Raw genomic sequence first — 26,649 nt, 5'->3', positions numbered from 1 at the left:
GTTAGCTGTTTGTCAGGTTAGGCTCTTCTATCTTCTATCTAGACCAATATTATCACACACACATTAACGCTACACACCCTAGCCTCTCCAAGGCATGTATGGTTTGATATGATCTACAGACTGAGCTTTTAAAGACAAAAAAGGAAGGATATAAAGGGGGGGGTTTTGAGAGAGAGAGAAAGTAAGAAAGAAAGAAGAAAGAAAGAAAGAAAGAAAGAAAGAAAGAAAGAAAGAACGAACGAAAGAAAGAAAGAAGAAGAAGAAAGAAAGAAAGAAAGAAAGAAAGAAAGAAAGAAAGAAAGAAAGAAAGAGAAAGAAAGAAAGAAAGATGAAAGTGTGTAAAAAATGTTGTGTGTATGACTGTGTGTCTTGTTGCTTGTGTATGTGTGTTATGTGTGTTTTGTTGCTTGTGTATGTTCAAGTTCAAGTTTCTTTATTAGTTGTCATACAGAAGTACGGAATACTTTTATACAAAATGCTTCTTTCTGTTACGCTCCAGAGACGGTGCTAGGCAAAAATAGATAAGTATAAAATAAGTATAGCAACAAGTATAAAATAGAAGTCAAGTACGTAGACAAAAATGTTCAGTATATACACATATACAATGCTCAATGTAGAGTAGAAGTAACTGAGTTACCATACAATATACTATACAGTGCAAAGGATGAGGTACAATTTAGGTACAATTTACAGTAAGGTGTAATGAGGTATGGGTTGTAGTGCAAATTCTTTACCAATAAATATAAAGTGTGCTTAGGTGTTCTAAAGTGGCTAAAGTGGGTGCTGCAGTGAGTTGTATGTTCAAAGTGAGTGTGTGCGTGTGGATGTGTGTGCTGTGAGCTGTGAGTGCATTTGATGGTTGTTACATAGTGTTATTGTTCGTTGAGCATCCTTATGGCCTGGGGATAGAAGCTCCTTCTGAGTCTCTCTGTGCTTGCCATGAGACTCCGATATCGCTTGCCTGACCGCAGCAGTTCAAAGAGGCAGTTGTTTGGGTGGCTCGAGTCTTTGATAATTCTCTTAGCCTTGCCCATGCACCGCTTGTTGTAAATGCCCTGGAGAGTGGGAAGCCCCCCTCCAATTGTGCGTTCGGCTGAGCGGGCCACTCTCTGTACTCTGCTACGGTCTTGTGCGGTGCTATTCCCAAACCAGGAGGTGATATTGCCAGTCAGGATGCTCTCTATTGTGCATGAATAGAAGTTCTTAAGGATCTTCTGACTGACTTGGAACTTCCTTAGGCGCCTGAGGAAGTAGAGGCGTTGCCGTGCCTTCTTCACAACTTGTGTGTGGTCCATGTCAAGTCCTCGGATATGTGGACTCCGAGGTACTTAAAACTGGTCACTCTCTCAACCGGTGCCCCCGTCGATGCTGAGGGGGCTGTAGTAGCCCTGACCCTTGACCTCCTAAAGTCCACAATCCAAAATATGTGTGTGTTTACGCATGTGTGTGTGTTATGTGTGTGAGGATGAGAGTATTTGTCTGCCTGGAATTGTATTCAGTCTCCTGTTGCAGCAGCGACCCTGCAGTTACCGTGTGAAACAGGAGAGGCGTGGTGTGTTCGTCCGTTGCTCTGAAATACCCTGCTGCCGCACGGAACACAGGAATTTCCCTGAGCTGAGTTCTGTCTTTGTGTGTGTGTGTGTGTGTGTGTGTGTGTGTGTGTGTGTGTGTGTGTGTGTGTGTGTGTGTGTGTGTGTGTGTGTGTGTGTGTGTGTGCCTGCGTGTGTACACGTGCACCTCCTGCCTGTGATCCAAACTCATCAATGTCACTCCGACTGCCCCGGACTTTCCACGGAGGCGGTGCTTAGACTGGATGGAATGTTATGTCTCCTCTGACAGGTGGCGGCGGCGGCGGCTAATGAGCACTTTAATTTGATTAATGAACGCTGGGGGGGCAAAGAATAGGTTACACGCATGTACAGGGCATACATGGGTGCGCAGGCAGACACACACGCTGTGTGTACTACGCACACATGCACATAGACGTGCCAATGTAAAGGAGGAGGTTGTGAAGCGTCTCCATCTCTTTCTTCACTGATGTTCATAAAGCCACAGTATGCATCTGTATATGCGCTGATGCACGCACCCACACACGCACGCACGCACGCACCCACGCACACACACACATACAGTCAACATCACAGCGCTCACACACACACACACCTGAAGCATATACACTAGGGCTGGGCGATATGGCCTAAAAATGTAATCTCTGATTTTAAAAAAGAACATCCGATTTCCGATTTTTATCGATTTTTTTCTCTTGAAAACTAGAAACACCAAGGAAATCATTCAAATAACCTTTGTTTTTATTTGTCACAAAAAAAATATCAAACCAAGATGACTTTCACCAATCTTCACTTTAAAAAGAATATATATATATATATATTAGAGGTTGGCATAGATCAATTTTTTAATCTAGATTAATCTATCTGCAATCCTGGAGTTAATCTAGATTAAAATGGCTCATTTGAAGTCTGCCGAAGGCATTCAAAATATGTGTGTTCTACGCAGTGTTGTGCTAGTTACTGGAAAATAGTAACTCAGTTACTTTACTAGTTACCCAAATACGACATGAGGCCTTTATGTAAGAGGATAACATTAAATCAAAGACGGCAATGAAGGACCCACAGAGAGAGAGAGAGAGAGAGAGAGAGAGAGAGAGAGAGAGAGAGAGAGAGAGAGAGAGAGAGAGAGAGAGAGAGAGAGAGAGAGAGAGAGAGAGAGAGAGCGAGAGAGCGTGCTTAGGTTCTAGGTTGAAAATAAGTGCACGCTAGGTTGAATGAATTGATGAACAATTCATGTCGCCGTTGGAACGTTTCATTATAAGCGCCCTGCAAGTTGCAACGTTGGTTAAGATATGAAGATCTACAAAAAATTTGCTTTTCACTTATCTATTTATTTAACTGTATTAAACAATATAAAACGAATTGGCCATAATTTACTGAGCAAACTAATGCTTACTGCTGTAACCTACTAGTAACACAAATCTGAAGATTATTATATAGCAGATGCCTTGGAGGATAAGTCGTGGACAACTGTAGCGTGTGCTTGTTTATACATAGCCCCTTTCATGACTGTGATGCTTGAATACAGGGGCAGCCAGGGCTTGCATCACAGTCACGAAAGGGGCTAGCTTATACAGAGCTGGTGGTATGACTTGCTGGCTGAAATACGGACGAGAGGGAACTAGGTAGCGGGGCTATATTACTTTTAACATGTGCTTAAACCCAGTGTTCTCGACACGCACGCACGCACGCACGCACACACACACACACAAACATCTGAAACGAAAACATCATGGCTCCAGTTGAGCTTGTGTTGGTTCTCCGAACATTCCTGAGCCCTACGTTTAAAAGAGTTGGCCCACGGCTCATCTTGGCTTTCACATTACACCACCTACACCTACGGGGCCTAACGTCTACAGTCCTATTGTCTCGTAGGCCAACTCTATTGTAAAGCTGTGGGGAGGGATGATGCACTGATACCACTCTCCCACTGGCAATACTGATCCTGTCCTTAACCTTTAAGTATCCACAGATACCGATCCATTCATTTGACTGAAGAGTAGATGCAGTAGTGCAGGGGTCCCCAAACTTTTTCCTGTGAGGGCCACATAACTTTTCCCTTCTCTGGTGGGGGGTCAGTTTGTAACAGAAAAAGTGTGACGATCGCAGGGGTGCCTAAACGTAAACATTTATTGTTTTCCAGAAAGCCACACATAACCAAATGTTAATAACCCTTTCCGGGATCTTCACAGAAAAAAAAGTCAAGAAATAAATAATAACACTAATGAAATAAATAACACTATTTATGAAATAAATATACAGTACCTACAGACCACCTAGCTCTAGCTCTGTACTATTTAAAAGCACAGTGCAGGACACACTCAAAGGTTATCGCACCTCAGAGATGGCAGTGGACATGTATGACAGGACAAAGACCATATGTAATGGCCTTGGGATTGAGGAACATACTACCAGCCAAAGGAGGAAGCAGAAAAGGATGGACAAGTATGTAGTTGAGTCATCTTGTGGCACAAGCTCAGACCTCAGCTCAGGAGATCAGCTGAGACAGAGACTGTTCTATCCAGTCCTCGACCGAATGCTGCAAGAGCTTGAGAGCAGGTTCTCATGAGTTGGAGAACAATTTATGAGAGGCATACAGGCATGTTATCCAGCCTCAGACCAGTTTCTCTCAGTGGAATTGCTGCAACCCCTTGCCACACATTACAATATCCAACTACTGCCAGAGGAGATCACAGTTGCAAAGTGTTTCCTGGCCAGGACAGGCAGAGATGCAGTCCCTACTATCCAAAGTGTATTTTCCCTCCTGGATGATGATAATAATAATAATAATAATAATAATAATAATAATAATAATAATAATAATAATAATAATAATAATAATAATAATAATAATAATAATAATAATAATAATAATAATAATAATAATAATAATGCATTTAATTTATAAGGCGCCTTTCAGGACACTAAAAAGAAAAAGTCCACAAATCGGTGAATGAAAAAATTATAGGATCAAATGAAAACTACTACTTACTAAAAATGGATGTTTAAAAGTACTGAAAACCAACAAAAAATATCAAACACTAACAAACATTCAGCACAGACAGTGGGGATGCTGCCATCTAAAAAAAAAAAAAAAAAGGCTAGGGGGCCGTTGCCTTTTTCTCTCTTAAACAAAACTGATCATATGTGCCTGCTGGGAGTAGGACTGTCTTTGTGTCTGCCTGTCTGTCTATCCATCTACTTATCTATCTCTATTACACTAATCTCTTCCAGTCCCTTCACCTCTCCCCTACCCTTCTCTTCTCTCCTCTCCTCTCTGTTTTCTGTCTGCAGTGTAAAGCATTTTCTTTCAATTCAAGACACTTCCTGATTCCAAACACCTCTCTCTCTCTCTCTCTCTCTCTCTCTCTCTCTCTCTCTCTCTCTCTCTCTCTCTCTCTCTCTCTCTCTCTCTCTCTCTCTCTCTCTCTCTCCTGATGAATTGAAAATGGGGGACCCTGATGTAAACAAGACGAAAGTCTTTCTCAGGTCTGCATCCCCTTAACACTTTAACTGCCACACACGAGATATCTCGGGTTTATTTTTATGTGGTTGAAAGCCACTCACGAGATTTCTCTGATTTTTTTTTAGCGATATGAAATCATATTGCATCACGCGAGCCTACCCGAGTATACACAAGCACCGCCGGAGATCTATGTGGAAAAAAGCGCCCCCTATCGTCTTTCAGATGACATAAGGGATTTTGGAATGGACTCAATGAAAATGGATGGGGAAAAAAATCCGGTACTCCACATTTTCCAGTCCACTGATCCAGCCGGGGTTACCACAGTTCATTCTGGAGCCTCTGAGCCCCGCTGATCATGGAGTTCTACTGTATCGCGTTGGATCTATACACTTATCGATTTTTTCGAATGGTGATCAGGAATTGGAATATACCAGTTGGATACCATCTGATGTCAGGTAAGGACTCTATGTTATCAGTGTTAGGATAATCAGACTAATTTTGATGAAGTTATAAGCTGTTTTGTGAAATGGGCTCTTTCGGTTTCACTGTAAAAGTCCAAGAGGAAATCAACGCGGCGATTATCCGTGCGCGGCCCGAATGTGCTTGCGTGCACGTATAATATTGATCATCTAGCGTTTATTTGAAAACGATTCATAAAAAGGCCGACGAATATCAACGTTGTGGAATATTCCAGTAAAAGACGATTTTCATAGAATGGTCCAGAATGGGCTGTTTTTTATCTCAAAACGGGTGCTTTTCTAAATGCTCTGAAACGGAAATGACGCGATAAAAAACCAATCTGCCTTGACAGCACTGACTGGAAAATAGTCTTTGATAATGCGATGGGCAGATTAGACACATAGCCATAATTTAAAACATAGATTAGGCGATATTAACGTTAACATTGGCGCAGATGGTGGCATTCAGGGGGTAAAAAGGAAAACCCGCCGTGGCACTCAAAGTGTTAACAATTGTGTGTATTGAGCTGTACTGTATTGTACCCATTCTGCAATCTGTTAATAAAGTTTTCAATATCTCTCCCTCTCTCTCTCTCTCTCTCTCTCTCTCTCTCTCTCTCTCTCTCTCTAACTTTAGCACAAGTGAGAGATCATGAAACCGGATTCCATGAGTTAAAGGAACATTCTGTTACACTTTTGAGAACAACCAACATCTTTCTCTCTCTCACTCTCTTCTGTCAGGACTCGCTAGAGCTTGTCCCGTTTGGTGTGCCGTTACATCACTTTGAACGAGAACAGCAACAAAAAAAGAGACACTTGAAAACATAAAACACACACAACTTTCTGGTGAGAGAAAGAGCACACAACACATACACAAGGCCAGATTAAGAATTCAGAGGCCTCTGGGCCAGACTCTTGTGGAGGCCCCCACACACACGTGCACACACAGTGGCGTTTTTTAAATGTAAAACATTGGTGGGGCAGCCACTAACCAAGGCTACATACCAGGCAAACTACAGTAATCAAAATGACAGTAATTGTTGTTCGCAAATTTCGCACCACATATTATCAGGCATAGGCTACAGGTAAGCCTGCATTGTTAGTCGTGAAAGCAAATTAATCTGTCCACGCTGAATTAAACCCTCTATTTTCCTCAGACTTTCCTTTTTTTGGATTTATCCATGGTTAGCTTACTGGCAGGGGTGCAGTCGTAATATGGGCGAAGGCCAAACGGTATCCTATTATTATGCAAAGTCTAGGCACTTATCACCTAGACTTTGGATAATAATAGGATGCGCGCACTTCGAAGCCCAAACGTCGTTTGACCGCGTGTGCCCAGCACTGCACCCCTGCTTACTGGGGGGTCGGAAACTCAAGATTAGCCACTTGCAGACGGCAGGGAGAGGCACGGGGTGTGACGTACTGTATATTTTAGTTGATGAAATATTTTTGTTGACTAAATATTTTTGTTGATGAAATATTTTTTCATTTCAGTGTCACAGTATGACATCGATCTCCAAAATAATAAAAATAAATAAATGAAAAAAAAAAACATTTTGGAGGCCCCTCGTCACTAGAGGCCTGAAAACCAACAAAAAATATCAAACACTAACAAACATTCAGCACAGACAGTGGGGATGCTGCCATATAAAAAAAAAAAAACCTAGGGGGCCGGGCCAAACGGCCCGGTCGTTAATCCGGCCCTGCACATACATGCACTCAGGCCTGTGTGCACACACAAGCATGGCTGTATGCCAAGAAGCACATATAGGCCTACACACGTCACACACACACACACACACGTGCGCGCGCGCTCAGGCCTACACACACACACACACACCTATCCTAGAACTCATCCTTGTCCCTGGGTTTTTGGCTGCTAACGGAGGCGACCGTCTGCCAGACATGAAAGGCTGTCTGCTGGTCCTACCGCTCTAAATATAGACTCTCTCTCTCTCTCTTTCTTCCTCTCTCTCTATCTCTACCGGTCTACTTGTGTGGAAGCTAGCTAGGAAGAAACAAACAAAAAGTGTATGTGGCGCTGATATAGGGATCTGTCCCAGTAAGAGTTAACCCCTTAAGCCCGACAGGGCCCAGTACAGGGCCGGAATTAATATCACGTCATAAATAGATCAATACAGTCTGTATTAATTAATGTTGCATTTTCTTTTTCAAATGTTTACATTTACATTTAGTAATTTATCCAAAGCGACTTACAAGTTCTGTACGACAAGTCAGCAGGAAGGGTACAACTCTTACAACTGAGTAACAGAAAGCGTAGAAATACTTTGTTCAATGTTCAATGTTCAGAGTAAAGACCCTAACCCTTTCAAAACAGCAGTCAAAGTGTATATTTCCAGCACTACGTTTGGATAATAACATAATAATAACACAGAAGTGTTATTAGCGAAATATGAGTTGATGGCGGAAACCGGATGAATTAGATGTGAGGAAATAACGCGTCATGAAAGCGTTGTAGTCCTAAAACAGAGGAGACCCAGGGCTTTCAATGGACATCGAAATCAAATTTCATAAAACTACACTACCCAGCTCACACCAGCCTCTGTGAAAGCTGCTGAAAATATTATTTGCGAAAAATTCTGACGTTATTTATTTATTTTTATCCACTTTTTCTCCTCTTTTTCAATTTTTCTCCCATCCCAATTTAGCCGTGCCAATTCTCCCCTCCCCTGTCTTGAACGTTGCTCGCATATGCCCCCCAGTGGCCGGTTGTAGGGAGGATAGAAGCCTTGCATCACGTGTCCCCTCCGGTACACGAGGAGGCAGCCTGTCACATCTTTTCACCTGCCAGCGTGGACTCTCATTTGGCGAGGTGTAACGTGTGGGAGGCTCACACTACCCCCGCCATTTTCCTGTCTCTGCTGTGCAGGCGTCCCCCAACCGACCTGTACGAGTCGCTTTCCACAACGTCCAGATTACCACCCATCGACTTCCACCCGCTAACTCTGCCAATTGAGTTAGTATGACGGCCGGCCCAAGCCGGAGGTAACGCCGACAGCCGGAGTCGAACCCGGTGTCTCTTGAGTTGGTGACGTGCGCAATGTCCGCTGCGCCACCCAGCCGCCTTTCTGACGTTATTTTTGTGATTATATCTCACGGGTCAAACAAACCTGAACATTATTGCCATAAACTACAATGTAGATTGTTTCTTTACCTTTCTGTGAACATCTAGGGAAAGAAAACGCGTCTCAATCTGATGAAAAATGGCAGAGCTATATACATTATAAAAAAGTAACTGTACTTACAGTAGATTTCATTCACGGTCTTTGCTGCCCTGTTACGGGTCGGGTGCCTGGTGGTACTTTGAACTCTGCCATTGGAAAGAGGAGATTTGGCCCGATCCATAGATGTATGACTTGGCCATAATAAGGTCATTTATATGCCTGATATTCTATGTGTCCGGATGGCAAAATTCAGGACTGTATCTACAAAACTCCCTGTAAATAATTTTTACTATTTAAATTAATATAAATTAACATTAATATTTTGTACACTTGATCTCAAGAAGGTGCTGAATTTTTCACGTCTGGTCAATGTTAGCATGGTGTTATTCACCGTCAAATATGAAAATAATAATAATAATAATTTATATTCTCCTTTGGTTCATTACAATTTACTCAAGCATAGTAACAGACACAATCTTTCTGACACTGTGAATACACTCCCTGAGGTCCGTAGATGTCCCTAGATACCAATAACATGCAAATGGGCCTTGTAGAAGTGGAGCAATCTTCCATTTACTTGGGTATGTACCTTGAATGTATCGTAAACACCACATACAGTGAAGAGTTACCACATTTGACAAAAATACCAAGCTAATATCTTATGTGTCACTTGTTTACTGAACGGCTTGCCATTGTGATATAATACAGTGTCCGAGCAAGAATTCCTATGGGACAAGGGCACTTTGAAGTGAACCCACATGTCAAAAAGACTGGTGTGATCCTTTAAGTGAGAACGGTGGGGCTGCATGCGTCCTCGACGTATCGTTCTGGCTTCCCAGCCTTAGGTCTAATATCCCTATCTTCTGTCTGTATGACATCAGCAACCACTCCTTGCTCCTTCCTCCTAGCTACTGTAAATAATGTGCCACAGACACAGACTGGATTATATTAGCCATAAATTAGATTGAAGTGTGTGTGGGGAAGGGGGGGGGGGACATAAATCTGACAATCCTGAGCGAACCCTTTACCCCTGATATGGTATTTTTTTTTTGTATCCACTTCTTCTCCTTATTTTCTATTTTTCTCCCATCCCAATTTCGTGTATCCAATTCTCCCCTCCCCTGTCTTGAACGTTGCTCGACTATGCCCCCCACTGGTCGGTTGTAGAGAGGGTAGAAGCCTTGCATCACGTGTTCCCTCCGGCACACGAGGAGGCAGCCTGTCACATCTTTTCGCCTGCCAGCGCGGACTCTCATTGGCGAGGTGTAATGCGTGGGAGGCTCACACTACCCTCGCCACTTCCTGTCTCTGCTGTGCAGGCGTCTCCCAACCGACCTGTAGGAGTCGCTGTCCACAACGTCCAATCCCCACCCATCGACTTCCACCCTGCTGACTCTGCCAAATGAGCCAGTACGACGGCCGGCCCAAGCCGAAGGCAATGCTGAGACTGGGATTCGATACCGGAGTCTCTTGCATTGGTGTGTGTGTGTGTGTGTGTGTGTGTGTGTGTGTGTGTGTGTGTGTGTGTGCGTGTGTGTGTGTGTGTGTGTGTGTGTGTGTGTGTGTGTGTGTGCGTGCGTGCGTACATGCATGTGTGTGTGTGAGATAGTTATCAGGGCCCGCCTGCATTGATCCTCATTTTCAATGAGTAGTATGTGTTTGTTGGACAGGGTTGACACTGTGTGTGTGACAGTCTCCGCGGGATCTGTGTCCCTTTTGACAGACAGAAAGGTTCGGAGAGGGTGAACTTTTGGAACTTACGGATACTTTGCTACCAACCACAGAACTACAAACGCACGATTACGTTCATACAATCATGTGCGTGTCTCTGCATGTGTATGTAATGTGCTGTATGCATCGGTCAGTCTTTGTGTCCGTGCTTGTGTGCGCGTGTGTCTCTCTCTCTCTATGTATGTGTGTGTCACTCTGTACATGTGTGTGTGTGTGTGTGTGTGTGTGTGTGTGTGTGTGTGTGTGTGTGTGTGTGTGTGTGTGTATGGCCATGCATGTCTGTGTGTCTGACCTGTAAGTGTGTGTATCAGTCTAATTTATTATTTGATCTGCGTGTCTCTGTACTGTGTGTGTGTGTGTGTGTGCGTGTGTGTGTGTGTGTGTGTGTGTGCGTGCGTGCGTGCGTGCGCGCGCGTGCGTGCGTGCGTGCGTGTGTGTGTGTGTGTGTGCCTGTGTCCTCTCTGCTACAGTGTAAAGAGTCAGTGTCTCCTCAGACAGTCCTTGCTTGTTGGGGGACACATGACAGACATGGGACAGCGTCTGGGAAAGCCCCAGGGACCAGCTCTCCATTATAATTCCTATCATATAAATGACCAGCCTCTACAAAATCTACTTTTTCTCCGCCCTTTTTTCTGTATTTTTCTCCCATCCCAATTTAGTCGTTATGCCAATTCCCCCCTCCCCTTCCTGGTCGTTGCGCGAATTTGCCCCCCACTTGCCGGTCTAGGGAGCCCTGAAGTCTATCACATGCTTCCTCCGACACATGTGGAGACAGCCAGCCGCTTCTTTTCACCCGACAGCAAGGACTCTCACTGGGGAGGTGTAACGCGTGGGAGGATCACACTACCCTCCCCAGTTCCCTCCCTTGCTGTGCAGGCGCCCTGACCGACCTGTAGGAGTCGCCGTTTACAACGACCAGGATACACCCCACCGGCTTCCCACCCGCTGACACTGCCAATTGTATCAGTATGGACGACCGACCAAGCCGGAGGTACCGCTGACAGCCGGATTCGATACCAGTGTCTCTTGCGGTGGTAGGCAGATGCTTAGTCCGCTGCGCTACCCGGCTGCCCCTACAAAATGCCTATTGAAGGAGACGCAAATTGCACTCTGCTCAGAGATCACACAGTTATCAACATTGATATGTGAAGGTAAAGAATCATTTTATTTATAATCACTGCATTCCAGAATTTAGCGAGTTAGTAACCAGCTCCAGGTAGTTTTTGATTTTCTTACTACTGCAGTACATTTGTTCCTAATTTGCCTAAAAGAAAGCCAGTGTTGAGGGTCTCCAGAACGCCTGGCCCGAGACCATGCAGTCATTAATTAGGGTTGACAATTCCTGAGAAAACCAGGGTATTACTCATTTTTAAAAGGAGCATGCTTGTCAACTAATAAATTAAATGTTTTTACAAAGGAGTCCAGGGCTACCTGAACATCTATTTCAATATTACAATAAGTATTAAATTCCGGGGTTGTCACCAGCTTGGCTGGCCGTTCACACTAATACAATTGGCTGTATTAGAGGGTGGGAGAAGCTGGCGGGGTGGGTCCGGGTCGTTGTAAACAGCGACTCCTACAGTTCGGTCGGGGCGCCTGCTAAGCACGGATAGGACCTGAGTGGGATAGTGTGATCCTTCCACACGCTACGCCCTCTCAGGGAGGATCCGCGCTGCCAGGTGAAAAGAAGCGGTTGATTGGCTGGACGTGTGTCGGAGGAAGCACGTGATAGCCTCCACTCTCCCAGATGATCTGACTGTGGGGGGTAAGTGCGCAGAGACCAGGAAGGGGATTGGGAATTGGCATACGACTAACATTGGGATGGGAGAAAATCGGAGGAAAATGGAGGGGGGAAAAGACCAATAAAAAAAAACAATAAGTATTAAATAAAATAAGATCATCTAAAAAAATATTGGTAATTCAAAGATTTAAAATTCCTCCTTAAAATTGTGGGAGATCTTGTTTTTCGCAATCTCGTGCTTCTTACACAGGCTGTAGGGCAATGGTCACTTATGCCTAAGTAAAAAATAATAATAAAATAAAATAAAAATATATTCACAAAAATAAGATCAATAAGGGTAGACCGAGAGTAATTTTTAAGGTTTGGCCTGGTGGGATCAGTAACAAGCTGGGAAAGACTGAGGTTACTTACCACTCATTTCTTTAAGGTGCTTTGCAGCACCGCTCAACCAGTCAATATTAAAATCGATCACTGATCACCTCAGAGTCAATATATTGTGAGAGTAGCTCAGCAAATCTATCTAGAAAGCAGCAGAAGGGGGTCTGTAGACAAATGAGCTGCTGTTCCCAACGCTGCACTCCGGAACGGGCATGCGCATGGCTCACCAAATTCAGATCAAACTGCCAAACTAGGCATTGCAGAGCAAATATTAGTTAACTCTTTCAGTGCCACTCACGAGATTTCTCGTGTTTTTTTATAGGTGGTTGCTAGCCACTCACGAGATTTCTCGGAATTATTATTATTATTTTTTTTTTGCGATCTGAAAAATTATTGCATCACCCGAGCCTACCCGAGTATTGCCGAGCTGCGCCGGTGATCACTGTGGAAAAAAGCGCCCCCTGTCGTCTCCCAGATGACATAAGTGATTTTGGAATGGACTCAATGAAAATGAATGGGGGAAAAAATCCGGTACTCCACATTTTCCAGTTCACTGATCCAGCCGGGGTTACTAGAGTTCATTCTGGAGCCTCAGATCCCCGCGGATCATGGAGATCCACTGTGTCGCGTTGGATCCATACACTTATCGATTTTTTCGAATGGTGATCAAGAATTGGAATATACCAGTTGGATACCATCTGATGTCAGGTAAGGACTCTATGTTATCAGTGGTAGGATAATCAGAGTAAGTTTGATGAAGTTATAAGCTGTTTTGTGAAATGTCTTCTTTCGGTTTCAATGTAAAACTCCGAGAGGAAATCAACGAGGCGATTATCCGCGCGCGGCCGTAATGTGCATGCGTGCACGTATAATATTGATCATCTAGCGTTTATTTGAAAACGATTCATAAAAAGGCCGACGAATATCAACGTTGTGGAATATTCCACTAAAAGACGATTTTCATAGAATGCTCCAGAATGAGCTGTTTTTTATATCAAAACGGGGGCTTTTCTAACTGCTCTGAAACGGCAACGACGCGATAAAAAAACAATCTGCCTTCACAGCACTGTCTGTAAAATAGTCTTTGATAATGCGATGGGCAGATTAGACACATAGCCATAATTTAAAACATAGATTAGGCGATATTAACGTTAACATTGGCGCGGATGGTGGCATTCAAGCGGTAAAATGGAAAACCAGGCGTGGCACTGAAAGAGTTAAGATCCAGCAATGAAAAAGTCAAGGATCGTAGTGAGCAGTGATTGGTCAGTCGTTATCGTTATTACCTACGTCGATTATGGCTGCAATTCTGAATGGCGTGTTTCAATAGAAAGGGTTCTTGTCACAGCTGAACAGAAACTGCACTTAGCACATACAAATGAAGCACTTCAGATTCAGTTCCCTTCTGCTGCGCTTCTGCCACCCACACTTTAGAACTAGCACTCAGGTGTTATATTTCGGATGGAGCTGGGGCGTTTGGGACGAATAAAAATTTAAGATGAAAAAGTCTCCCCAGCCTGATACACTGTGGGAGGCAGTGGAGGTGTGAAATCTGGCCCGGTCTAGAACAATAGGAGTCACAAAATCAGTTTGGAGTGGAGTGGTGGAGGAGTGTAGAGGTTTGATTCGTCAGTGCTGGGTCTGTATTTCACATTTTCTCAGTGTCGGGACAACAATCCCTCATTGTGTCAAAACAATGCAAAACACAGGAAAAGGCTAGGTAAAAATAGGGGACCCTTTAAAAAGGTGAAATAATACAGGATGGCATCAAAGAAGATGGCATGCACTGCAGCAACAAAACTAGTCGTGCTGCAAATTCCTCATTTTGGAATAATTGTCATTGTCAATTCAAGACAGCGTATGGTGCTAGCTAGTCCCGAACGGAGCTAATGTTACATGACAGCAAGTGGACTTAGCAATAATGAGTGGATTAGCTGAAGTCCTTTCTTGGCAGGATGGATGGATTTAACATTATGCATCACAGGCGGCCCCACGGGGAAAGGCTAGAAGAAGGCTAACGTTACCAAGATGAAGGTTTTCGTAGCTGTGATAATAACAATCATCCGCTCTAAATCATGTCAGATTGGGTCCATTTGTTCCCAGGCCCGAATGGTCCAGCGTTTCCCAGGGCCTGTGTTGTTTTTTTTCTAAATAGACGGTCTGGTTCGGTTCTGGGCACTACTGTACATGTCCAGGTCTTGTTGCGCCCGGGAATGACTTTTTGGACCTGTGAGGATCTCTAATAGACCTACAGTGATCAAACCTGTGACCTTCTGGTTATGGGACAGTCTCTCTTAACCACCAGGCCACCCTGGCAGCCATGAGTCCCACAAGAAAATATGTGGGGGAAAACTAAAACAAATAAATGTAAATGAAAAGAAATTTAAATTCTGGTCTGAAGCTCTATTATCAGTGATATTCAACCCTAGGCGGTTTGGTCTAGCTCTCTCTCTTTCTGTCTCTCAGACTCTTGCTCTTCATCATCAGTCCGTTTGTCACCAGGCCACTGTGGCAGCCATGAGTCCCACAAGAAAATATGTGGGGGAAAAACTAAAACAAATAAATGTAAATTAAAAGAAATTTTAATTCTGGTCTGAAGATCTATTATCAGTGATATTCAACCCTAGGCGGTTTGGTCTAGCTCTCTCTTTCTGTCTCTCAGACTCTTGCTCTTCATCCTCAGTCTGTTTGTCTCCAACTCTCACATGCTTTCTAATACACTTTCTCTTTCTCTCTATCTATCATGTGTGCTACCTGCTTGTGTGTGTGCACGCATGCAAGTATGTGTATGTGCTCCAGTGACTCAGCAGCTGTCGGTCCACACTGTGTGTGTGTGTGTGTGTGTGTGTGTGTGTGTGTGTGTGTGTGTGTGTAGGTGTGTGTGTGTGTGTGTGTGTGTGTGTGTGTGTGTGTGTGTGTGTGTGTGTGTGTGTGTGTGTGTGTGTGTGTGTGTGTGTGTGTGTGTGTGTGTGTGTGTGTGTGTGTGTGTGTGTGTGTGTGTGTGTGTGTGTGTGTGTGTGTGTGTGTGTGTGTGTGTGTGTGTGTGTGTGTGTGTGTGTGTGTGATTGCGCGCGTGTGTCCGTCCTCTGCTCAAAGTCACGTCTGGGTCCTTCCGAGTCCTAGACACCCTGGCTCCAAAAACCATGTCTCAACTTGATGACATCATTCCCTGTCAAGCCAGGAAATTCCGGGTTCCGTCCGGGTTTCAGGGCAGCGGAAGTCAGGACTTTCTGAAGAGGAACCAGGTGTCTGTGTGTGTGTGTAACCCTGCATTGTGTATAGACAGGAACCTCCTAAATCATAATTTCAATATTACCCCCCACATCACACAGAAAATACACAGTTTCACTATTTGCCAAAAGAACAAATAAATGTCCAACATCCAGTAACTCTTCTGTTTCCCATACAGAGATTTGTTTGTGGTGACCAACTCAAATGAGTGTTTGTGAAAGAAGAACCCCTTGTGCTCTCCTACAGTCATTTACAGTAAGACTGGTCTGTGTGAGTAATGGTCTCTGAGACATTTGCATTTCAATTGAGACTGACTCACACATGCCTAACAAGTGTCGTGGAAACAATAGGCAGAAATATTTTGAGTACCACAATAGTGTAACACTCACGTACTTTCGCACCACTTCGCTTTGCACACGGCCATTTCCCCACTCACCCCCCCCCCCCCCCCCCCCCCACACACACACACACACACACACACACACACACACACACACACACACACACACACACACACACACACACACACACACACACACACACACACACCCACACACCCACACACACACACACACACACACACACGTAAGTCTTTCTTCATAATTCTAATTTTGACTGTTGAAGGGATCGAGAAGGGTCCAGTTGCACGGCCGGAGAGCAACACTCTCAGGGCCGCGCTGTGACTGCCACGGAGTGCCACGCTGTCATGAACTATGTGCAATATGCATAAGATATATGAAGGAATATGAGCTATATGTGGGTATGTCAGGTGGACTTGTGGTCAAAGTTATGTATGTGGAATCATATAAGAACGTTCAATTTGACCAATTAGGCCCTTTATTTTTCTAGATGCATATCACCATTAAAAATGGTAAATCTGGATGCATCACATGCTGCCAGCACTTTCATTGCCCTTTCTGCAATGCATCCTTATTCAAACCAACAAGGTTGAGTAAGTTGAAGAACCACTTGGAGGTCCATTTTAAGCAGGCAGTTTCCTATGAAGGTAAAGTTGGCCAACATTCTCTGGGAAATGCAAATGGATTTACAGTAGAGACCATTTGAGAAATTAATCAAAACCAACCCTTCTGTGATGTCTGTGGCAGCCGGCAGGTAATAGGCAGGGTTTCCCATGAATTACCTAGACTGTGGCGGCCCGCAGTATAATTATAATTATAATTTTCTTTTCATAATATTTTCTTTTCATAGTGTGGTAATTTGGGTTGTATGAAAATGAGCTAATATGAGTGTGAAGGGGGTAGGAACACATACGTTTACACTTCATCCTACTCCTTTTCGAATATTACTGTTTTGCTTGTTTGTTTTTTAATCTGTTTATTACTTCATTGTTTTATTAAATTTTTTTTAAATTAATTTCATTTGTTTTTAATTTATGTTCGAAATAAATAAACACATTCATTCATTCAAGATATTGTGTGAGCGCGGCTGGGTGGCACAGCGGACATTGCGCTCGTCACCAACGCAAGAGACACCGGGTTCGACTGCGGCTGTCTGCGTTGCCTCCGGCTTGGGCCGGCCGTCATACTAACTCAATTGGCAGAGTTAGCGGGTGGAAGTCGATGGGTGGTAATCTGGACGTTGTGGACAGCGACTCCTACAGGTTGGTTGGGGACACCTGCACAGCAGAGACAAGAAAATGGCGGGGGTAGTGTGAGCCTCCCACACGTTACACCTCGCCAATGAGAGTCCGCGCTGGCAGGTGAAAAGATGCGACAGGCTGCCTCCTCGTGTATCGGAGGGGACACGTGATGCAAGGCTTCTATCCTCCCTACAACCGGCCAGTGGGGGGCATATGCGAGCAACGTTCAAGACAGGGGAGGGGAGAATTGGCACAGCGGGTAATTGGGATGGGAGAAAAAATAGAAAAATAGGAGAAAAAAGTGGATAAAAAAAATAAAGATATTGTGTGAGCAAAAAAGAAAAAGAAAAATACATGTTATGAAGTATAGTTAATTTACTCATACATCCTCTGGCCTGTTTGTAGAACTTCCCTGTGTTGTTGACAAAGCTAAACCCTATTGATATGAAGTTGTCAAACCCTATTGATGTGAAGTCTAATGGGAACATGAGAGGATGCCGTCAGTATTGCACTATACAGAGTTATTTGCTGCTATGTAAATCACAGTCCAGTCGCAATACTCACAGCGTAGGCGTCACAGCGCAGCCCTGAGAGCGTTGCTCTCTGGCTGTGCAGCTGGATACTATTGAAGGGATCAGGCACAATTGTATAATTTGACCCAATTCATTGTACAATCTTTCAGCAGTCAGTCTGGAATTAATGTATGCATTCAAAGGTGCTGAATAAATGTTTTATGGACCCATAATAGTGATTATTAATATTATTTAAGTTAGGTTTTGCCATAATCATGTATTTTGCCATAATCAGGTAGTTGAACAACAAATTGGTAAAAAATAAATACATTATATATATATATATTTATATTAATCATATTCTGCCTTTCGGCATTCGGCCAACTGTTTCCTATTTTCGGTATTCGGTTTCGGCCGGAAGGAAGGACTGTCTTCCCAACAGCACACACATGACTATTGGTCCAATAACACACAGCCGCTGCCCCATAATCCTGACTACCACACAAAAACACACTCTCGCTATCAATGGCATCACTATTCATCCAACACACTGTTACTTAAACCTAAGCCCCCAATTGATCTCAACAGAGTCTTCATTACATTAAGATTCTGTCACCCGTTTCCATCTTCTTTTGAGAGGCGGTTGCTTTGACAAATCACTGTTTGAGTGGGAGAGGGCCCTCAGCTGGACTTAAAAAACTTAGTGAGGCAAAGAAAGAAAATCTCAAATAAAAATGGCAATGGCTTGAAAACGTCAGACTGATTGTTAAGTTGGAGATAAAAACAAGGATACTGGAATAACACTGTCACAAGCAGTGGATACACAGCGAAACTGTAAATAAACTGTTTCACCCACTTGGCTGCATGCTCGAGATTGCTAGTAGCCACCTACAGCGATAAGAGAAACCTAGAAACTCGCACAGCAGATAGTGTAGTGTAGCGTGCCACTTCATCCCAGCGTCTGGGTGCAGCATCCCGACTCGTGCACAGGAAGTCTCTAAAAAGGCTCAAAAGAAGACTACTGAAACTCCTCCCTTTCCTGCAATGGCGCAGCGAATGAACGCTGACTGATAGGCCAGTGGTAATCTGTTTGGGTGAGCTGCCGCGGTTATTGCATTACCGCGGTATCGCTGTTACATCACGCCCACCGCAGAGTTTAGCTGAATACCGCATCACCGCTGTTTTTTATAATAATACTCTCAACCAAAGCAACGGAACAATTTTGATTGACAGTCGATTCTGCCAATTACGTCACACCGCTTGCACCCGCCTCTGCTGTTACCACCAATCGGCAAGCGCGTATTCGGTTTTTACTTCCTGATAGTCAGCCATTGATCAGAGCTCACAACACGGCTAATAACGTTAGCTCCCCGCCGGAGTGGACTACCATCGCTCCTCAGGAGTACTAAACGAGGCATAATGATTTTACTGCAACGAATGTTATAATAAAAGCCCTTCGTTCTATACACTTGTCTGATTGAAAACTTTATTAACAGACCGCAGAATGGGCACAACTCGGCACGCTCTGAGCAAAGAAAGGAACCGAGATATGAATTGAGTAATGCTTGCCTTGCTATGGTCCGGTAAATACGCTGATGTTATTGAACGTGTAACTATATAACGTTAATGCCACAAAACGAATGCCTTTGTAATCATAAGTAGTAACGTTATAATAAGAAGAAGAAGAAGAAGAAAGGGTCGGGGGGGGTAACCGCCGGGCGCTACTACCACCCCTGCCCGCGACACCGAGTGAACGGCGCACGACCAGAGGGGAGACTTCGAATCCGTGTTTCACTTTCAATAACGAATGCGTGCTTGCCGAATCCCAAACAATATTCATGCTGCAGTGCAAAGTCATCCTCTAAAGATAGACATTTAGGCTAGAGGCAGGCTATATGCTATAAAGAGTAGACTACAAAAAAGAAATGCATTCAAACTTTTTTTTTTTTTTTTTTTTTGTGTGTGTGCAGTAATAACCGCAGCGGTAGGAAATATTTAGCAAATTTGTGCGGTAAGGAAAACATCAATACCGCGGCAGCTACACATCGCTTTCCGATTGGCCGGTGGTGGAGGGGGTGGGGAAATCCACCGGGGTTGAAACGCCTCCTCAGTGATGCTTTTCGACAGCCTGTCAATCAGACTCAAAGAGCCCGAGACCACGGGGGGAAAAACAAAAAATATGAATTTTCTCGACCAACTTACAACCCAACCCCCCTGCCTTACCGTTGGTACGTAGCGGGACCATCCTCTTGACTTCACGACACCAGTTGAGCTTCTTCTCTTGCTCCAGGGAGGCCTGCATGGCCCGGTCCAAGATGGCGGCCTGCACCACCTCTCTGAAGGCCTGGGGGAAGTGGTTCATAGCGATCATCTCCAGGGTGTGGCGGTGCATGCCGCGCAGGTGGCGCATCGGGCCGCCGCCGCTCGCCGCCGCCGGCTTCACCACGTCGTTGGGAACGCGCTGGCGGATCTTCACCGCCTTCAGCAGGTTGGACACGAACAGGAACTTGGGCAGGAAGCTCTGGCCCTGCGACATGGCGGACGGAGAGGTGTGGACAGACAGGTGGGTGGGTGGATGGAGGGGAGGAGGAGGGACGAGGAGAGGACCCCGTGACCCGACGACCAACCTGAAACTGGAGGGGGGGGGGGGGGGGGGAGGGGGGCGTTAATATCGAGTTGGACTAATAATAGAATAGAATAAAACAGAGTGGAATAGAACAGAACGCATAGGGCAGAAGAAAACAGCCTGTATTAATTACCGTATCGTTACAGCTTTATCATCCAACATGAGAACCGACTAAAACTGAAGTGCTTGTTCATAGTCACAGATAATAATAAAAAAAATTAAAAACTGTGTCACACTGACTGGACACAAACAAACACAAATGTCCAAAGACATTGCCCGTTCCCTAATATGACAGCGAATCCCAGTCTGAAGCCAGTCTTTTAATCCATGGCCTGGGAAACTACCTCACTGGAACCCCCCCCCTGCACTGAATCAACACAAGTTCCAGGCCGTTTCATCCTCTGTTATTATCAGTGGTTTGTAAGCAGCCCTAATGGTCATACAGTGTGAGCGACAAACAAGCGTTCATGTTGTTGTTTTTACTCTTTTTCCTAGAACCCACCCGATGCCCACCCACACCCACCCTCAACGGGGTAATTCCGGTGGCCCGCCGGACTTCACTGAACGCCCTCCGACAATTAACTGGTGCTTTCCAACGCTGCAATATCGAACCTGAGAGCTTTAGATGGTATAGAAAAAGCTTTGAAAGGGGCATTTCCAAACATTAGAACCCGGTCTCTTTGGGCATTTCACACATTTTATAAGCACTCGTCAGGCTTGACTCAGTATATAGAAAGGGGAAGTGTTGGTTTCAGCGAGGACTGGACAATACTTTTGCTGACTTTAGAACTTCAACCATGACCTGACCGCCATACAGCAGCCGTCAGTGGAAATGTTTTAGGTACACAATAATACCGTAATGCTTAGCTTATAGTGGCCCATGTGTCTTGTTGTTTTCTGTATAGAGTTTTGATTGATTGATTGAAAACTTTATTAACAGATTGCAGAATGGGTACAATACAGTACAGCTCAATACACACAATTGTTAAGGGGATGCAGAACAGAGAAAGACTTTCGTCTTGTTTACATCAGGGTCCCCCATTTTCAATTAATCAGCAGGTGCCACAGACTAGGCCTAGTATGGGGGCTACCCAGACTCAGAGATGTCTACATGCAACAACAAACACGGACATTTAAAGTCAACGGTTGGTAGGAAGCAGCAGCCGCTGTTTTGTCTGTAGGCACCGCTGGCAGATTGTGGGGGCATTGAATTGATTGATTGAAAACTTTATTAACAGATTGCAGAATGGGTACAGTACAGTACAGCTCAATACATAGATACAATTGTTAAGATATGCAGACCAGAGAAAGACTTTCGTCTTGTTTACATCAGGGTCCCCCATTTTCAATTCATCACAGACAGACTGGCACAACGCTGGCTAACACACACACACACACACACACACACACACACACACACACACACACACACACACACACGCACACACACACACACACACGCGCGCGCGCGCGCACACACACACACACACACACACACACACACACACAACAACAGAACACTTTGCTGACGTCCAAGGCTTTACGTAATTCCTATGACAGCGACCTTTGAAACAATGTAGCGTTCAGTCGCATCTTTTTGACACACTGTGGCTGGCGACGCCGAACGGTTGATTGATTGATTGATTGAAAACTTTATGAACAGATTGCAGAATGGGTACAGTACAATACAGTACGGCTCAATACACACAATTGTTAATGGGATGCAGACCAGAGAAAGACGTTTGTCTTGTTTACATCAGGGTCCCCCATGACACACACGACATACAGATAGACAGTACTGCTATCTAGACATATATGAATATGACATACCAGATTTGCACATACAGTAGCCTACTGTTTGTGATACAGAAAGAGTCCAGAGAAGAGAGTATACATTTGACATCACAGGACATTTTAACTGAGCCATTGTTATAGTATATAGACTATAGAGTATAGAGGCAATGGCTCAGTTAAAATGTCCTGTGTGGTGATTCGAGGGTGACGTGTTTGTAAACAACGCGGCTGTCAAAGAAGCCACTGGTCGCGGCTATTATTATACACCTCCATGTCCCCCAGAAATACACGACATTAATAATAATAATACACTACTCAAGGCCTAAAAAACGTGATGTGGTGGCTGTCATCATCAGGTCTCGTTTTCGAATAAATAAATAAATAATAACATACCCAGTCCAGACAGGGGAGAGAGACGATAAGGAGAACAGGCTCTCACCTGTGTAATATGTCTGAGGGGGGGGGGGTAAAAACAAAGCCCTCCGGATGATGATGCTCAGTATAGGCTCTAGTCCTCCTCTCTCAGCCTCAGCGCAGCGGGTCCGTCCTCGGCGGCGCCATTCAACCGTGTTCCCCACCACACACACACTCTCTGTATGATGATCAAATCTATTTTGGGTGCCTTCGCCGTCCGTCGGCCGAGCCTGTCAAAAGAGTATACGCGCGTCCTCTTCCTCTAAGCTAGTTAAATGATGCACACACAAAAAAAAGAAAAAAAGAGGAAAAGCCCGGGTTGAGGGGATTTCCACCACACAGGGACTTTCCACCCATTTCCCCGAGTCTGACTGACTGAGTAGCCTCTTGTAGTTGCGGCGCCCGGTCGCCAGGGGGGGTGGTCTCCGTCGGTGTCGTCTGACTCGGTACTGAAAAGCTAGCCCCCTTTCGTGACTGTGATGCACCACCGAGTGAATCCACACACAGTCACTTGCTCCTCAATAGGAAACCAACCTAGATTTACCGAACCGTTCGTTATACAAGTATCACAGAGACATGTCAAAGGTACTCACAGTTGCACGAGGGTTTCGGACAGAGATACGGGATGGGTTGAAAGCTCGGTGTTGCTAATAAACATTTTAAGTATGTTTTTATAAACTGGTCAACACTGCATTATTTCCAGCGTTGGGTGCATGATGCACAGCGCAGGCGCACCAGGCAGCCAACGCCGGAAATAATGCCACTTTGAGCAGTGTTGACCAGTTTATAAAAAATATTTAAAATGCTTGTGGCCAGCTGGGGGGTATTGTGGGTGTGGCTCTGGCGTCAGCGTGTATTTCAGCCTGACCGGATGGCGGCTGAAACAAACACTGCTAGTTGGGAACGGGCGATGGCAGCAGCATTAATTTCCCCACGCATGTTACCAGACGAGAGAGAGTGTGGCGAGTAAATACTCAAGTGTCCTGGTGAGTAATTTAACTATAGTGTAAATTATCATTATGGCATTGTCATGTCGCTAGGTTTAGGTGCACTGTCAAGTTGTTTATACCATGTTTGGTCTTCCCCAGGGAACGACAGACTGTGAACAGCGACGAGGCGGGGCGTTGTGCTTGCGCCTGGCGATACCAAGGTATCGCTCGCTCCGTTTGTTTGTAGTTACACGCACAGACTGTTGGGTATAAATAGTATAATACAGACTGTCCTGATTTCCCTCAGGTTGGGGGAATAGTCGTACCGTTGCGGTCCGGGTGCGTGCTGCGTGTGGCGTTTGCTACGCCGGGTGTTTCATTCAACGTGTAAGTTTAAGCTCTCTCTCGTTTATGTCTAGTGCCATGCATTCCATTGTATCGTTATGTGATTATAAGTGTTCGCCGTTTATAGTGTGCAACAAGCAGCATGTTAAGTATGTTATATTATGCTTGGATATTCATTGTTCCATTTCCATGTCATGGCAGGTGGTGGTCAACAGGTGGTCACTGCTTTGGCTATGTTAGGTTAGGGGGAGCAGTAGTGTGGATTCAGTCTGTCTCTCTGTGCTAAATGTATACATGCCGATGTATACATGGTGATAGTGATACCTCTATTTTGTATAAAATTCAACTAATCCTTTCTGATATCATAGCTTAAATAAAGATAATTATATTAAACATAATTGCTTTGTCTGTCTGTTATATGTCCTAAGCCTCCTGGTTACAGTTTGGCGCAGTTGGCAGGATTTAATTTGATTTTGTGACCTAGGCTTCGGGTATTTATAACAGCACATAGAGAGACAGATTGGATCTGCATAAAGGGGGAGGATTCAGGGACAGAGTGGCTAAAAGCAGTGACCACACAGCGTCCAAGAAGAGAGGCCGGGGAGTCGGGCAACAGAAGACTCTGCCGACACAACAGTCTCCTGCCAGGCGGCAGGCCTGACAAGAGGACCATTGGGGAAGTGACGCGACACCACGGTTTAAGGTGGACTTGTGGAACATAAAAATGAGTGTGAAGGACTTGCGAAGTGAACTGGCTGCTCTGGAAGCCAGAGTGCAGTCTGGTGAAGAGGCCATCAGCCAGTTGAAAAATGAAAATGACTCTTTAGTACAGAGGTTGGATGGGAAGGAATCTCCCTTGTCTACTCAGTCCTCTGGTAATCAGGGGTTAGGGGGGGGTGGGCATGTGGGGGGTGAGAGTCTAGCTGTTGGTCCCAGGGAACGTATTGTATACCTGACACAAGAGAGAAAATGTACAGTGTTCACTGGGGGGTCAAGTGCAAATTTTTATGAATGGTTGGATGAAATTAATGCCACTTTGGTCTACCGCTCCTACACTGGAGCTGAAAAGGCAGCGTACATTTATGAGCAGCTGGGGGGGGAAGCAAGGCAGGAGATAAAGTATCACCCACAGGCTGAACGATCAAATCCAGCACGGGTGTTAGACATTCTCCGAGAGATATATGGGCAGCCCTTGTCACTCTCTAAGTTACAAAGACAGTTCTTTGATAGAAGACAGCAGGAAGGGGAGTCTGTCCGGGAATATTCACATGCATTACTGGCTGTCATGGAAGAGATCAATCACTGTAAGGTGAAGGAGGCGTGGTGCAGCGACTTGGCCTTGCGTGACCAATTTGCAGAAAATGTATCTGATATCAGTCTCCGTCGAGAGTTAAAAAAAACAACTCGGCAGCAACCAACCATGTCGTTTTTTGAGCTCCGTAGAGAAGCTTTTCAGTGGGGGGAGGAAGCGGAGTGCGGGGGAGAGCGTAGGAGGCGGGTGGTGGGTTCCTGTGAGAAGGTGGAGGCCACACCAGTAGAGGCTAGTATGGTTACCGCTGCGATGGAGGTGAAGCCTGAACCTATGCTCGCTAAAGTTTTAGATATGTTACAAAGACAACAGGTTTTAATTGATGATTTATCACAAACAGTTTCAACCACTTGGCAGGCATTAGGGTTCAGGAGAACAGATGCCCGTAAATGGCAGCCGCGATACGATGCCTCAGGGCAGCCTATTTGTTTTAAGTGTCAGAAAGCTGGCCATATCGCACGATTCTGTATGGCCCCACGGCCGAGCCCTAGTCAAGACCCTTGGTCTCCTGATTCGGCCGCAGGGAGGGAGGGGGCAGCCCAGATATCGGAGCAGCATGCAGGGAAACTGTCTCCCTCTGTGGTGAAGAGCCAAACCCCGGGTGGAGTACAGCCAGGCTCAGTAACGGTACCCGATATTGATCCACAGGTGTATGAGTGTTTATTAGGGGAGTGTGACACTGTGGAAGTTTCTATGGGGGGGGTGAAGTTTCAATGTTTAATAGATTCTGGGTCAAATGTTTCAACGGTTACTGAAGGGTTTTTCTTTAAACATCTACTGCCAAGTTGGGGTGGGAATTTGACTGACTGTGGGTGGCTGACATTGAGTGGGGTCCGGGGGTTGAATATCCCATACCTGGGTTACTTCACAATTGATGTGGAGGCGGTGGCGTTGGGCAGGACTATACCGCAGAGGGGTATATTGGTGGTGAAAGACTCAATTGGACAAGCCGAAAAAGAGCGTAAACAAGCAGTGCCAGGCTTGCTTGGGATGAATGTCATTAAGGAATGTTATCAGCTGTTATGCCCTGTGCAGGGTCCTAGCCCACCGCCGCCCCTCCTGAAGGCCCCAGGTTGGCAGACTGCTGTTGCAGCCGGTCAAAGTGAACAAACGGTCATATTGAAAAGGAACATGTTTGCTGCTGCCGTCTCCCCGTTTACGATCCCTGCAGGATCGGTGTGCTTTGTTCCAGCGGCCGGACCTGGCAGGCTATGCCTGTCTAGGGCATCGGTACTTGTAGAGCCGTTGGGGTTGGAAGAGGGGAATTTGCCTGCGGGGTTGGTGGTCTCTAGTACCTCTGTAGCAGCCAACGATGGACATCTGGCTGATCCGGTCATTAATGCGGGTTCCTCAGATGTTAGG

The 26,649-nt window shown here is 45.1% G+C and overlaps 1 protein-coding gene and 1 long non-coding RNA gene across 3 annotated transcripts in view; one reads left to right on the top strand and one right to left on the bottom strand.

The window, feature by feature from the left end:
* The window catches only part of tnfaip3 (tumor necrosis factor, alpha-induced protein 3), a 93,906-nt gene that overhangs the window by 23,633 nt on the left and 43,624 nt on the right, over positions 1 to 26,649 (bottom strand). Inside the window, exons 1-2 of one of the 2 annotated variants that reach the window (XM_084321428.1) lie at positions 22,730 to 22,868; positions 20,094 to 20,503 (exon numbers count right to left, since the gene is read on the bottom strand). In XM_084321428.1, the coding sequence (XP_084177554.1) occupies positions 20,094 to 20,406 (313 nt within the window). In that variant the 5' untranslated portion in view covers positions 20,407 to 20,503; positions 22,730 to 22,868. Of the gene's footprint in view, positions 1 to 20,093; positions 20,504 to 22,729; positions 22,869 to 26,649 lie in introns of those variants that run through there. The other variant, XM_084321429.1, reaches the window with a different exon arrangement.
* Positions 23,544 to 24,376, top strand: LOC311234208. Its single transcript, XR_014620077.1, has 2 exons — positions 23,544 to 24,020; positions 24,180 to 24,376. It is a non-coding gene; the product is annotated as an uncharacterized lncRNA (long non-coding RNA).

The sequence above is a fragment of the Notolepis coatsorum genome, assembly GCF_963971535.1.
Source record: "Notolepis coatsorum genome assembly, chromosome: 9".
In the NCBI taxonomy this organism is placed as follows: Eukaryota; Metazoa; Chordata; class Actinopteri; order Aulopiformes; family Paralepididae; genus Notolepis; species Notolepis coatsorum.
Note: the sequence above shows the minus strand (reverse complement) of the source record. Positions and strands in the feature narration are given on the sequence as shown.